The sequence below is a fragment of the Ammodytes marinus genome (assembly GCF_949987685.1).
Source record: "Ammodytes marinus genome assembly, chromosome: 3".
Classification (NCBI taxonomy): domain Eukaryota; kingdom Metazoa; phylum Chordata; class Actinopteri; order Uranoscopiformes; family Ammodytidae; genus Ammodytes; species Ammodytes marinus.
In genome coordinates this window covers 13,636,466-13,651,465 of record NC_137232.1, presented here as the reverse complement: position 1 = coordinate 13,651,465, position 15,000 = coordinate 13,636,466, and the positions used below count along the sequence as shown (strand labels likewise).

Sequence of the window (15,000 nt, the reverse complement as noted above, 5' to 3'; positions counted from 1 at the left end):
GAAATGATTTGGTAATTTGTTTTCCAAAGATCTATTATCAAACTAATATTGTACCTGAGTCTCAACTAGCACAATGCTGTGGTGAAGTTTTAAAAATTAAATGTGAAACCATCCAAATTGTGTGTAAATTTTTTTTTAAATAAATGTACATTTAGATGGCAATTTATTAAAGAAAATGAATGTGTACTGGAGATATTGGTTTATGAACTGTATATGCATATATTTCTGTATTATCAACGGCCAAGGGAACATCGAACTGTACTGTTGAAAGAGAGCGAGAGAGTGTGTGTGTATGTGTAGTACAGGTAACGTTGAAATTATAGTTAAAAAAAAAATAAAACACACATTTCCAAGTCCATTTCCAGCTGGAAAATGAACCCCTAAAGCTAACTGTACTGTTGATTTGTTTTCCCGTGTGCAGGGCTGGGTCCGCTCCGTCAGACCTCAGAAGGCAAATCTCTTTCTCCATGTGAACGATGGGAGCTCTTTGCAGTCGCTGCAGGTCGTGGCCAGCTCAGAGCTAAACCATCCGTAAGAATCTGTTGTATTCCTTTTGAATTATTATTATTATACCATTCAGTGTTAAGGTATGAAAGGTGAACAAACTTAAAGGTGGAGTCAGTGATTCTGGAGAACGCTTGTTGTCGAAATCACTTTTTTTTTTGTCAAAATCAGTGAATATCTCCTCACCATCCGCTACCTGTCCATACTGTCTGTGTTTGCTAATAAAATAAATAAATAAATGAAGTGTTAATACACAGCCTAGACCCTTTAAACTGGTGTGTAAACAGAAGATGGGTCCACCATAGCTAGCAACATGCCCGTTTACTTAGCCTATGCTGTGCATTAACACTGGTATTTTTTTCAGCACACACACACAGTACGGACAGCCAGGTAGCAGATCTTGAGGAGATATTCACAGATTTAGACGACAACTGAATTGATAACAGGCGTTTTCCAGAATCAGTGACTCCACCTTTAAAACCCACTCTCTCGGGCGCTCTGGTGGTGTAGTGGATAGAGCGCGTACCATATTGGCTCCGGCCTTCGTTGCAGTGGTCGCAGGTTCAAATCTGACCCGTGGACCTTTACTGCAGGTCATCCCCCCCTCTCTGTCTCCCCATTTCAACTCTGTACTATCTAATAAAGCTTGAAAATGCCAAAAAAAAAAAAAAAACAATAACACACTGACTCTCTCCCTCCCACTCTGTCTCTCTGCAGGTTGCTCACATTCGGCAGCGCTGTGGAAGTCACCGGTGTTCTTAAGAAAAGTCCAAATCGGAAACAGCCGGTTGAGCTGGAAGCCGAAAAAATACATGTAGTTGGAGAATGTAACCCTGTGGTGTGTAAAATATATTCACACACGCATTTAAACTGAAGTGCCCTGTTAACTTTAACCAACACATTATCTCTTTAACATCCAATGTGGTTATTCAATAGAACATTTATTTTAAAGGTCGAGTTGGCGATTCTTGAGAACGCTTGCTGCCTGTCTGTACTGTGTGTGCACTGATAGAAAATAAAACCAGTGTTAATACACAGCCTTGGCTCTGTACACATTTTTTTTGATTTGATTTGATTTGATTTATTAGGATCCCCATTAGCAACACACCGGAGTGAGAGCTAGTCTTCCTGGGGTCCGAAACACATGCATGTTGCTAGCTACGGTGGGCCCATTTGTGTACATACCCTTTGTTTACGCACCAGTTTACAGTGCTAAATTCTAAGCTCTGTATTTACACCAGATTTTCTTTCAGCGCACCCACACAGTACAGACAGGTAGCGGATTGTGAGATATTCTCTTATTTTGAAAGAAAAGTGATTTTAACAACAAGCATTCTCCAAAATCTCTGACTCCATCTTTTAAGAGTGTAGCAATGTCTTTTTTGTTTTCAGGATTTCCCCTTCAAAATCAAAGAGAGACACAGTCTGGAGTATATTCGCCAGTTTCCTCATCTCAGGTGTAGAACAAATGCCTCTAGCTCCCTCTTGAGAATACGCAGCGAGGCCACCGCAGCCATTCACTCCTACTTCAAGGTGAGAACTAACATGGAGGACATGTTTGGTGCATGTGGGTTGCCAGGGTCTTTAACAGATTACAGAGAAAGACTATTTGGGGTCGGAGATAAATGCCATTTCGATTCTAATGTATGTCTTGCATATATCAGAACTGACAATAAAAAACGTTGACTATTTGACTTGATTTTTTGTTCATAATTTCATTCATCTTTTTGCCGTAGGAAAATGGCTTTGTGCAGATCCACACTCCAGTCATCACTTCGAATGACTGTGAAGGGGCAGGAGAACTCTTTCAGGTTGAGGTGAGGATGCACAGACGTAGTTAAAAACGTTATTATGTTTAAAAGTGTGTACAGGGAATTAGTGTTTTTCAGAAAAGACTTAGTGGAAATGGAATTTCATTTATTTATAAGTATGGTTTCATTAGAATGTAATTGCTTGAAAATAAAAGTTTTTTTAATAACCTTAGAACACAATCAAAGCTCAGATGTAAACAAAGGGATTAATTACATTGTTTTTAACTTAAATATTATTAATTATAATAATAATATTAATATAATGCTTCTCCCGCAGCCCTCAGGCCCAGAAAACGCGGAAGAGGAAAACTTCTTCTCTGTCCCGACGTTCCTGACTGTGTCTGGGCAACTTCATCTGGAAGTGATGTCAGGGTGAGATTCAATACACCAATGTCTATGTGCTAGTAGTAGCCTGGTCCTACCAGACCATCATACTTTGTTTCATTAGTACAGAAGGTCTGGAAGTGCTGTAATTGACAAACCTAAACTCACTTAAAGGCGGGTGTCTGTTGAAGTTTAAAACTATTGGATCCGCCCAGTGCCACTCTGGATCTGCCAACCAATCGCATAACATTTGGTTGTGACGTCATGCGCCGGCTTCAGACTACAACTGAAACTAGCTCACAACCTCAACGTCACAGCATGTGAATACGGAATACATTCAGATGGATCCTCAGTGACATAACGACAGCTGTCACAATTGAGATGCTTCTAGCGGTCAAAAAACGTATGCCCTTCCGGGGTCAAACAACAGAGGTAACCCAAATGACATACCCTTTATCCCTGTGCCCACAATAGGGCAGCAACACTCAGTAGTCAAAACAGACATTACAACATAAATGGAAAATGGCTCTTACAGTTATGGTTAGGGTTAGAGTTAGTGCCTTCCAGGCTGCTCCAGGCAGCGCTGCCTCCAAGGCTCCATTGGGAGGACAAAACATCATCGAGCCCTTCAAGGACAAGAAGCTTGTTACTAAAGATGGCTTCATCCACCACTGCCTTAAATATTTCCACAATATCAAGTGATGAAGTGAAGATGAATTTAGTTATTTATACTAAATTCATCTTTGTACTTCTTCTCCGTCTTCCAAAAGGTGCATTTCCCCAGGACGCCCACTATATATAAAAACGCGTAAGGCAGTAAAGTTTCTCTGTTCTGTGCTACTGTAGAAACATGGCGGTGCAACATGGTGGCCTTGCTCCTATCTAGATATGTCCATAAATATAACAAACTGAAAAAGCAGCTATGGCGGAGGCCAACCCCCCACAGGGGAGTTAGGTCTCATCACCCCCGAGGCTTTGCCACTGTGCAGTTGTTTGACTCAGTGACTTCTGCTTCTACCATAGAGGGCGAGTTAGAAGGATTCAGGAGTTCGTCAAAGGGCTCCTTCCACTGGCAGATGACCTCGTCAGTTGAGCTCACCCTCCTTACTGTACACAGCTTGGATTGTTCCCCGTTTCCCCCTCCTGAGGTGCTGGACTTCCAGAAACACATTGGTGCCGACCAAAAGTCCTTCTCCAACCTTACCAGCGGTATCCACCACAGTGTTTGATGGTCACAGCCCCCTGAGGCACCTAAGACATTGTGGTACCAGCTCCCTGCCGCAACTTTGGCGGCAATGGAAGTTTTGAACATCGACCACTGCCCCCAACCTCCACAGGGATGCCAGAAAAGGTCAACTGGAGGTGTGAGTTGAAGATCGCTTGAACGCGGGCCTCCTTCAGATGTTCCCAGTTCACATGCACGACCCGTTTGGGTCCGTCCAGAGTCTTCCTCCAACGTTTGACCCATCTCCCAACCAGATGGTCGTCAGTTGCTCTGTTACCCCTACACTTATTTTTGAACATCTTTATGTTGGAACTTAGGGCTGGCCCGAACTATTCGAATATTCAAATACTCGTTCGGAAAATTAGTATTCGGAGCTTAAATTAGTATTCGGAGCTTCGTTTTTTTTTTTTTTTCTTTTTTTTCAAATGTTTTCTTTGCAAGAAGCAAGTACTGCAATATAATGTCATCAACTAATTTTACATTTGGATATAAAAGTTAGTAGTAGTAGTAGTAGTATTGCTTGTTTAGGAGGATATTACATCACTAAGTGTCATAGCGCATCCATTACTTCACCTCAGAGCACGTACATCTTCAACAAAATATGCAGATACTGTCAAAATTGGTTCCAGGGAGTATATAGGGATTATTAATTTTTTTTTTTTTAAATTTTATTTATTTTTTTATGTTGTTTTTGATGGTGTGTTTTTCTGGAACGAATATTCAAATATTCGCTCGGAAAAACCAACGAATATTCGAAGCCTGAAAAATGGCATTCGGGCCAGCCCTAGTTGGAACATGGTGTTAGTAGTAGACAAACCATGACGAGCACAGAAGTATAATAACAAACAGATCAGGAAGGCCGTTCCTCCCAATCACGCCTCTCCAGGTGTCTCCATCAGAACTATGGAGTCCCTTACCGGAGCCCCACCCAGGTCTCAGTTTAGGGTCTTTAAGAAGGCCGAATACTCTGAGCTGCTGTTCGGTGCATAAGCAGAGACAACAGTCAGTTTTCCATCCCAGTAGGGAGGCTTCCACCGGGCTGGGTCTCGGCTCTTCTTCTACCACCATCGTCCATGAGGTCTTTTTGAACCATTATCAGTCCCTTACCTGAGACCAATACGCCTCTGGAGACCCTATCAGGAGCACTAGGCTCAATACAAGGGACATACACATCTCTCCACCGCGATAAAGTGACGGTTACCGGAGAGGCTTATGAAAATACTTATGAATATTGCATTCCATTTTCTACCAAGTAAAAAAAAATCCAATTCCCTCCACACACTGCACCTTTAAGAGACAGACAAATACACATTATACTCTAGTATATTTCTAATGACGCTTTGTCCCTCATACTCTTTCAGGGCCTTTTCTCGAGTCTACACATTTGGACCAACGTTTCGTGCGGAGAACTCCCAAAGCAGACGCCACCTGGCTGAGTTTTACATGGTGGAGGCCGAGGTCTCGTTCACACAGTCCATAGAGGATCTCACCAAGGTAGGAACACCATGGCTGTGTTCCAAACGGCCCTACTAACGTCCTCCCTCCCTACATACTAAACATGTATATACTCCATACTGTCTACTTAACGATCGATTGTGTATACGTGGTTCGTCGGACCGTTTACACTGAAGTATACAGAAGCAATAAAGAATAAAAAAAAGAAACTCTGTTTCGTTTGAAAAGACGCAATGCATTGTGGGGCAGTGTGTGTTGAGTAGGAAAAGTAACCTATCGATCCATAGAAAAAATCTTCCCGGAAGTTAGAACTCATCCAGGCATTTCTCATGCACAAACTCACAAGCACAACCACTACATAATCAAATTGAGGTCAGAATTAGTATGAGAAGGACGTTAGTAGGGCTTTTCGAACAGAGCCCATGTCCTTGTCCTCAAATACAATATTGTTCCATGTCAATCAAATAAGCGCACTAGTTACAATGTTATAGCCTGTTACAGTACTTGCTCTTCACTCAGAATATCTGTGTGTAAACGATAGATGATGTTGAACCTTTCTGAAAACCATCTTAACATGCTATGAAAATAAAAGATCCCTTTTCCTGGAGAACGCTTGTTGTCAAAATGACTTTTTGTAAATATCAGTGAATACCTCCTCATGATCCACTACTTGTCTGTAAAGGGGAAAGTAATCTGGTATTAATACACAGCCTAGGCTCAGTAAACGGGCATGTTGCTAGCTAAGGTGGGTCCCCTTTTGTTAACATACAGTTTGTTAACAGAGCCTGGGCTGTGTATTAACACCTGTGTTCTTTTTAAGCGCACACACAGTATGGACAGGTAACGGATCTCGAGGAGATATTCACTGGTTTTTTTTGACAGAAAGTGATTTTTACAACTGGCTGACTCCACCTTGAAGATTAAATTGTACACTTACCTTGTGTGAGTATACTACTGCCCGTGCACTGAGTTACCCAGGAGAGCTTTAATGATTAAACTGTGTCCCACTCCTTTAGGTCATGGAGGACATGTTCAGAGCCACCACGGAGCAGGTCTTGGCCCAATGTGAGGAGGACGTGGATTTGTTTCACAAGCATGTCAGTCCTGGACACCGGGTGAGTCCAGAAAGTCAATTAATTGAACTCACATACAGTTAAATACAGTTCCTTCTACAGTGCATACGGAAAGTATTCACATCGCTTCACTTTTTCCACATTTCGTTAATGTTATGTTACAGCCTGGAATAAGCTGGTTGAATTTTTTTTAAATGTATTTATTTATTTATTCCTCAAAATTCAACATATTATACCCCATAATGAGAACTTTAAAAAAATGTTTGTTTGATATTTTTGCAAATGTATTAAAAATAAAAGAAGAAATCACTTGAGTAAGTATTCACAGCCTTTGCTCAATATCAACCGCCTCAAGTATTGATATTGATTGTGTGTATAGGATTTGGCATTTTGTCCATATAAATATTCTTACTATTTGTTTCTTTTTAATTGCTCAAGGGATCCTATTAACTTAATGTTTTTTTCTATAACTATAATGTATGTATTTGTATGTATTTTTATTTTATTTTGCATGTTTTTTGAATATTATTTTAGTCTTGTCATCAAAGCTTATATATGCCAAGTATCTTGCTTGTATTAATAAAACAATATATATTATTATTTTATAGAAAGGTGCTACGAGGAACTTTTAAATATTTCTCAAATGAGACCATCAGTGCAAAGAATGCTATTTTTATATAGTTTTTCTTAATGCCTTTGTCATGGGTACATTCACCCAGGAACAACAGCTGGCATATTAAAAACACTATTGCTTTTGTCCAAAGAGGTTTCTAGAATTTACACAAACTGAAAGTTCCTCGCAGCACCATTAACTCAGATAAATGATCTAGCTCTTTATAAAACAATATTTGATATGAATTAACTTGTTTTTCCTTTTTGCATCAACACACTCCTTCTTAAGGCCACAGTAGATTCTATGATGAAGAAGAAATTCCCTGTGTAAGTCCATGTGTATTTTTTTCTAAACGATTGAATTATACAAATAAACTCGTCAAACATTGGAGTCCTTGAGTGATACTTTCTCATTCTACTTTCAGCATTACCTACAGTGAAGCCATCGACATCCTAAACCGCAGCTCTCAGAAATTTGCCTTTCCAACAGATGTAAGTGCCGATAGTTTTATTTAAAAACGTTGTTTTAAATGTTTTAACTTGATATCTTCCTCCACTGTATATTTGCTATGAAGGCGAGACACTGCATGTGAATGCGGTAACATTCAACTTATGGATAGAAACATGCCAGTTGATTACTTACATTAAAACAATTATTTTTTGTGTTAAACGTTATTCAGAAATGTTTGAATAAATATTTGGCAATATCTTACTACTTATTTGTACAATTGCATATCTTAAAAAAACAGAAATCAAGATGTTGGATAAAGTTTAAATAGCAGTTAAATATTTTTTTTCCAGCGTATTTTGGATACAGCCTTTTTTCATTTTATAAATAAAGAAATACTACGTTCAGGTTTTATTTTTTTATTTTCTTAAATAAGAAAATGTATCATAAATCAGACAATGAACAGGACATGGACAAATCCTTCTGTAATAACCTTCAGAATAGTGCTAACAATGATTATGGAAAGCTAAGTTGATGTACGTGCTTCAGAAGTTGAGATTTTTGGTTAACAGTATTGAAAACAAAACTATTATAAAAGTTGAGATAATGACCGTTTAGATGGTTTTACAGGAGAAATATACCGACGCAAACAGACAAGGTTTAGTCAAAAAAACACCTACATGTACATTTTGGATATTGCATTTATACTAGTATGAAAGAAGACATGTTATGGAAGCAAAATCGCCCAAACATCTCTAAATTGACCAGTGCTTGAAAAAAAAAATATATTTTTGCCTACAGTGTCTCACCTTAAAGGGGCACTATGACATCATCAAGAAAGTTCTAGATTGCAACGCTCCCTGGATAACCCCTCCCCTTTTGAATAATAACAGAAGCTACAGCGGCCTTCAAGGACAAGAACAATTCTAAATTTTAAACAATGCACCTCATGACATTCCAACCAACATGGATTCCTCCATAAGACATACCCTCTCAATGTAGAAAATGTAATATTAATATTTGTAATTCTCTGCTCAGGAAGATAATTTAGATTATTGGCAGAGGTGATTGTACACCAATGAGGACATATTTATGAACGAGGATATTGATTTTAGCTAATACATTACTTTAACAATATGATTCCATATTGACGTTAGCATTTCCTGTCCACAGTGGGGCTGTGACCTTCAAACAGAGCACGAGAAATACCTGGTGAAACATTGTGGCAACGTTCCAGTCTTTGTCACTGATTATCCCTACGATCTCAAGCCTTTTTATGCAAGAGACAACCGGGACGGTCCCGCGCATACAGTGAGTAGGACGTAGTTAGTTCCTCTGTTAAAAAATGCAGTGAGAATCAATGATTTAAAGATGGAGTCAGCCATTCTGGAGAATTATTTTTGGCAAAATCACTTTTTGTCAAAATCAGTGAATATCTCCTCACCATCTGCTACCTGTCTGTACTGTGTGTGTGTGTGCGAAGAAAAGTAAATGTGGTGTTAATACACAGCCTAGGCTCTGTAAACAAAGGGGGCTCAACATAGCTAGCAACATACCCGTTATGTTTACAGAGCCTAGGCTGTGTATTATTACTGTATTTTCAGCACACACACAGTACGGACAGGTAGTGGATCGTGAGGAAATATTTTTTGACAACGAGTGTTCTCCAGAATCAGCTGACTCCACCTTTAACCCTTGAGTTCCTTCTTTGTAATGCCAGTTGGGTTATCGCAGTGATTTGTATATCCGGACCGTGACTGTGTGCGTGTGTGTGTGTGTGTGTTTGTGTGTGTGTGTGTGTGTGTGTTCGTGTGTGTGTGTGTGTGTGTGTGTGTGTGTGTGTGTGTGTGTGTGTGTGTGTGTGTGTGTGTGTGTGTGTGTGTGTGTGTGTGTGTGTGTGTGTGTGTGTGTGTGTGTGTGTGTGTGTGTGTGTGTGTGTGTGTGTGTGTGTGTGTGTGTGTGTGTGTGTGTGTGTGTGTGTGTGTGTGTGTGTGTGTGTGTGTGTGTGTGTGTGTGTGTGTGTGTGTGTGTGTGTGTGTGTGTGTGTGTGTGTGTGTAGGCAGCTGCAGTGGACCTGCTGGTGCCCGGAGTGGGAGAGTTGTGTGGCGGCTCGCTGAGGGAGGAAAGGCTAGGTCTGCTCACTACAAGACTGGAAGAGTAAGAACACCGGAAGCCCTGTGTTAATATATCTAGGTTCAGTTTTTTTTTTTTTTTAACCTTTATTTATACAGGTATATCCCATTGAGTCCGAAGACTCTTTTGCAAGGGACACCTGTTTCCCTTTCCCACGTTACCATTCACACACACATTCATACACCGATAGCAGGCTAACTATCGACATTCACACAGGTTCAGGTTACTTTATTTGTACCTGTAAGTCATAGGTAGACTTGTTTCGCAGTTTAAAAGTGAGCTTCCGTTACACAGTTTCAGACATCACATACACACAAACACAAATGGGACAGTGACATAGGTACCACAATTAAAGTTGGTTATCCGCTCTGGTGTACATCTAAATATCTTTATTCTAATATCTGCTTAAACTTGCTCTGAGGAACCTTCTATGTGTACAGTATGTGTATGAAACAGTCTAATTTTTCCTGTGGTGATCATAATATATGCTATATCATATATGTAACAGCAAACGAGTAAAAATAATGATTTATTTATATAGTTGTTATTGTTATTGTATGCCTTTTCTCGAGTACGATTGCCCGGGAACTTAGACAAAACGATTTACGGCAAACGGACCGGAACATCCTGTGTTTATGAACGCTACTAAATCAAGTTTATTATGATTGTCATTTGCACAGAGATTGATGGTATTTGAAAATGATGATAGAAAATGTATTGTTTGTCTCTAAGTTTATGTCTACCAAAAGTTTTTGTATTGATTCTCATATTTTTACAGGGCCGGATTAGCAGACACCTATAGCTGGTAAATAATAAAATATATAATCACATTAGAATACATTTTAAAATGAATATACCTACAAACAAAAAGAGTTGTAATGACTGTTTGATGTTTATTTTTTTACAGGTATCTGGATCTGAGGCGTTTTGGCTCTGTCCCTCACGGCGGCTTCGGAATGGGCTTTGAGCGATACCTGCAATGCATTCTGGGAGTTGACAACATTAAAGATGTGATTCCTTTCCCTAGATTTTCCAATTCTTGTCTTCTGTAAAATAACGTTCAAATCTAGTAGATTTTTTTTTAGCCTGTCTGTCTAAAACAATAAATAAATATTCAACTCAAAAAATGTTGTCCTTGGTATTCGTTTCTTGGGCTTGAAGGTGAGACGCTGCAGATATTAAAAATAGTTTTTTTTCAAGCACTGGTCAATTTTTGAGAGTTCTTGCTTCTTCGCTTCCATAACTTGCCTTCTAATATTACTGTATCAAAATAAAATCTGTTCTGTAAAAAATTTGGACACTTATATGTTGTTAAAATGAGATAAGAATTTTAACTCTGGCTTCATCAAACATATATATTTCAGTTTTTGAAGCATGTGTAAATGTACGAATAATAAGTTTGATAATATTGCCAAATGTTCAAATTTATATAAACATTTATGAAAAGAGTATATACAAATTCCTATTGTCTTAACGTAAGTAATCGACTGGCAAAGTTCCATGATGATATATATCATAGCTATGCTTAAAATGTATCTTCACCATTAGTATTAGAGATATATTCTCTCATCAGTTATGCTTGATTTTACTACAGCCTCTTATGATAAGGAAATTCATTCATGCACTGTTAATGTATTTCCTTGCTTCTCATGGTTTAGTTACATAAAATCTATGTTGCTTTAACCTTATCAACTTCCATATTTATCAGCGATTGGTTTTTCGTGAAGTCAGGTTTTTCAACACCTGATGGCGCTGTTTCCCACCAAATTGAAAACATATTTTTACTAAGCAGCTGATGACTCCACTAATTTGATCTGTATTTCAAAGCACAGAATACATTTTAAATAAATCTCCATGTGTTTGCTGAAATTCATACTTATCTCTTTGGTGGGGCATGTAGGCTTTAAAAACATCACAAGTTTGACCCAGTTGCGTTTCCGTATTAGACTTAAACCGCATAACTTTAAAACATGCTTGGTGTGAACGCCGACAGTAATATTATACATCGATTGGTTCCTCCATTATTTAATAGTCCATTTGGGTTGATTTTTAAAGATACTTTTTTGAGGGCTGGGCCAGTATTCCCAATCCCATCCTGTCCGTCCATCTCGCCAAGCGGCCCATCCCATATCTTTGCTAGGTGGGCGGGGTGTGAGTTGAGGGGAAAAACAAACTGCAGACAGACACCCCCACGGTACTTCCTCACCCGGGCTCCATACACACACACACAGCTGCATCACTTTGACTCACTACACCAACCACGGCTCGAGCTCTGTGCGTAAAACAAATTTGAACCCAGTTCCAAATTGGAATTTTTACGCACCGAACGCACCATTTTGGAACGACCGAACCGGACAACATTCTCCGAACCAACCAAGAAGAAGTACTACTTTGATTTTGATTTTGATTTTTCTAAATGGGGGGATCATCACACTGCATTATCAGTGGGAGCCCGGTGGTACACACAGCAGCGGCAGCAGCGCTACTTTGAACAGAAGAATACAGCGCTCTGGATATTGCCGTCATGTACTATAGTTAGTTGACAGACAGGCCGGTTCATTTGTAAGAGCGAGAGAGACTGACTGACTGACTGCACCAAGACACAATCATGAGCGGCGGGGAGATCCTCTTCCAGGGCTGGCTTCGGAAGTCACCACCGGAGAAAAAGCTGCGGAGATATGTAAGTGAATTATTTTTACACTTTTTTTTAGTTTTTTCTCTATACGAGTGTTTATGTTGCGTGAGTAATAGATCTAGTAGGCTATCTATCTCTCTCTGTGTGTCAATGTATCGCCCTTTGTTTCGTTCATTTTCATCTAGAGATAGCTCTATGCATGTGGGGGGCAAACTTGGGATATTTAAAGTCCAGTTGTGTGTAGGCTAGCAGGTGCATCCCACAACAAGGCAAGAAGACCACTCCTCTTTCTGCTCGGGACGCGCCACACATGCTAGTATGGATTCTCATTCTGAAATAGTCTCAATCCAATATTATAAATCCTTGTTTGATACGAAAATGCAGTTGCAAGCTGTGTATAGCCTATGGAAGGAAGGCCACCCTCCCGTTGGCTCCTATGACAACATAGAGATATGGTTGCTAAGCTTGTGTAATACCTGACAGCTGTCTATATTTGATAAATAGCTCTCACACACAAACAAACACTAAACTGCCATTTGTCTTTATCCGATCACGATGAGGTAATGTCTAATCAGGTATTGATGCGTGACAAGTTTGTAGTTTTGTTTATTGCAAAGCATTTGGATGTGCCTTGATATTAGGGCTGCACGATATCAATAACACATGCGATATGCGATAACAACATTGTTGAATATTGCGATGGCGATATCGCCTGGATGATAAAACAAATACTTAAATATAGGCTACAGACAGTGTTTATGTGTTTTTGCTTTGAGACAGCTAACATAGACACCATACAATAAATAGCCTATTTGCATGTTATTTACCCCTAGGCCTGGTGTTAACTGTAAACACTTTGCTTCTGCCATCTCCACCTCCTCCCCCCTTCCTGCAAACCCAACTCCGTTGTGATTGGTTACCTTGCGAAGGGAAGTCGTGATTCTAAATGTCTGCAATGAATTTGCCCGGGCGGGACGCGAACGCGGGTCTATTGCTTCGTAAACGATCTCTCTACCGGCTGAGCTAGGCAAGCACTGGTCTAGTGTTGTCACCCCCTGCTATATATAGCAACCTGGGAGCTTGCCTGACCATATATGGCAAAAATATCTGGGTGACACACACATACCGGAAATTTGAACAAGTTCGGCTCGACTGGCTGCCATAGTTTTTAGTGCTCTGCACAGCCACCCCAGACGGTCAGCAGGGAATACGTCAAAATGCATGTACGTAATTACTTGATACTCTAGTATGGTTAAACATGACTATAAATCATTATAACAACGTTTATAGGTCATAAAAGTCGAAAAGTATCATAGGTCCTCTTTAAGCTAAGCTATGCATTACGGGATGGGGTAGACAATCTACTTCCTGTAGTTTCTTTCTGTAGTTTTTCCCACATGGAAATTCTGACCAATCGTAGAGCAGTTTAGGAACTATGTTATTTCTCCTGCCCCCCAGACACATCTGACCAATGAGTGAAGAGAACATTATCACGTGGCTCATGATGCTGACTTTTGATTCTTAAATGTTCTTAATAACCAACTGATTTAAACCAGAGGAAATTATTCAAAGGATAAGTGTGAAATGGATCCTAACAAGTTCTAAAATGGAACAATGTATCGTTCTCACATCTGGTGCGAACCAAGGAAGCAAACTACTGTACAAGCTAACTATCTGGTGTGAAACTGGCCTGAGTCTGATCCAGTTGTTGGGTTCAGTGGTCTTCAAGACGTTGGCATCGTTACATAACACCTCATGTTATCCAAGATCTATATTTGTTCATGTACTGTTGTTGAATGAGTTTACAATGAGATATCTTTTAAAATTATTGTTTTATAATGACTGAATACAATAACTTCTACTTACTACATCCATGTGTTTTACCAACTCAGCCACAAGGGTCTACATAGGGGGCTTCATCTGATTGGCCAATTACATCGACATACAGATCTTGAATGGATGGAACACGGGATAGGCCACCATTTATTTTCGTTCAAGCATTCTTCGCGATCCATATATAACACTCGCGATTATGATATATCGTGTAAATGCAACGTAACTTGATAAGGCTTGATGAAGCTTTTCTAAGCCAAAGCTGATGGCTTGCTGGTTGCCGGGCTGCAAGTCAGATAATAGGATTTATTGAGGGGCCGATAGAAAAGCATGAGCCAATCTCCTCTAAATACAGCTGTCTGCTGTTTACGTACGGTGTTGCATTACCGGGGGCCTTGGTCTCCATGTTCCAACCAGCTGACTGTGCCATGATGTCATCCACACTGTTTCATTTGGAGAAATCCATCCTAGAATGTCTTCAACATGCAACACACACACACACCGACCCACATATACACACACACACACACACACACACATAGACACACGTATACACATACTGTAGACACACACACACACACAGACGCACACACATATTCACCGACACAGAGACACACACACACACACACACACACCAGACACACGTATACACATACTGTAGACACACACACAAACACACACACCGACGCACACACAGATTCACCTACACAGAGACAAACACACACACACACACAACCCCATCCTGTCATGTCCTCATTGTCTTCCACTTAAAGCTAGTGTTTACACAGGGACCACCGTGGTCAGTTTGGAACGGCAGCTGCAATGGTACAGAGGAAAAAACCTGCTTAGTTCATAGCAGTTACTGTATAAACAATAAGATTGGGAAAAAAACTCACACACAAAAGGCATAATAGACCTCACACAAGTGGACAAAGTAGTCATCCCTA

The 15,000-nt window shown here is 39.9% G+C and overlaps 2 protein-coding genes across 2 annotated transcripts in view; both read left to right on the top strand.

Annotated features, from left to right (window-relative positions):
• The window catches only part of nars2 (asparaginyl-tRNA synthetase 2, mitochondrial), an 11,253-nt gene extending 615 nt beyond the window's left edge, over positions 1 to 10,638 (top strand). Inside the window, exons 2-14 of the mRNA XM_080053480.1 lie at positions 422 to 531; positions 1,222 to 1,342; positions 1,897 to 2,037; positions 2,241 to 2,321; positions 2,593 to 2,687; positions 5,226 to 5,358; positions 6,336 to 6,434; positions 7,294 to 7,331; positions 7,430 to 7,496; positions 8,626 to 8,763; positions 9,512 to 9,609; positions 10,364 to 10,390; positions 10,493 to 10,638. Coding sequence (XP_079909606.1) covers positions 422 to 531; positions 1,222 to 1,342; positions 1,897 to 2,037; positions 2,241 to 2,321; positions 2,593 to 2,687; positions 5,226 to 5,358; positions 6,336 to 6,434; positions 7,294 to 7,331; positions 7,430 to 7,496; positions 8,626 to 8,763; positions 9,512 to 9,609; positions 10,364 to 10,390; positions 10,493 to 10,637 — 1,293 coding nt within the window. The 3' untranslated portion in view covers position 10,638. The remainder of the gene's footprint in view (positions 1 to 421; positions 532 to 1,221; positions 1,343 to 1,896; positions 2,038 to 2,240; positions 2,322 to 2,592; positions 2,688 to 5,225; positions 5,359 to 6,335; positions 6,435 to 7,293; positions 7,332 to 7,429; positions 7,497 to 8,625; positions 8,764 to 9,511; positions 9,610 to 10,363; positions 10,391 to 10,492) is intronic.
• A 1,379-nt stretch (positions 10,639 to 12,017) lies between these two features.
• gab2 (GRB2-associated binding protein 2) overlaps positions 12,018 to 15,000 on the top strand; it is a 56,409-nt gene continuing 53,426 nt past the window's right edge. The window contains exon 1 of the mRNA XM_080025301.1: positions 12,018 to 12,265. Coding sequence (XP_079881427.1) covers positions 12,194 to 12,265 — 72 coding nt within the window. The 5' untranslated portion in view covers positions 12,018 to 12,193. The remainder of the gene's footprint in view (positions 12,266 to 15,000) is intronic.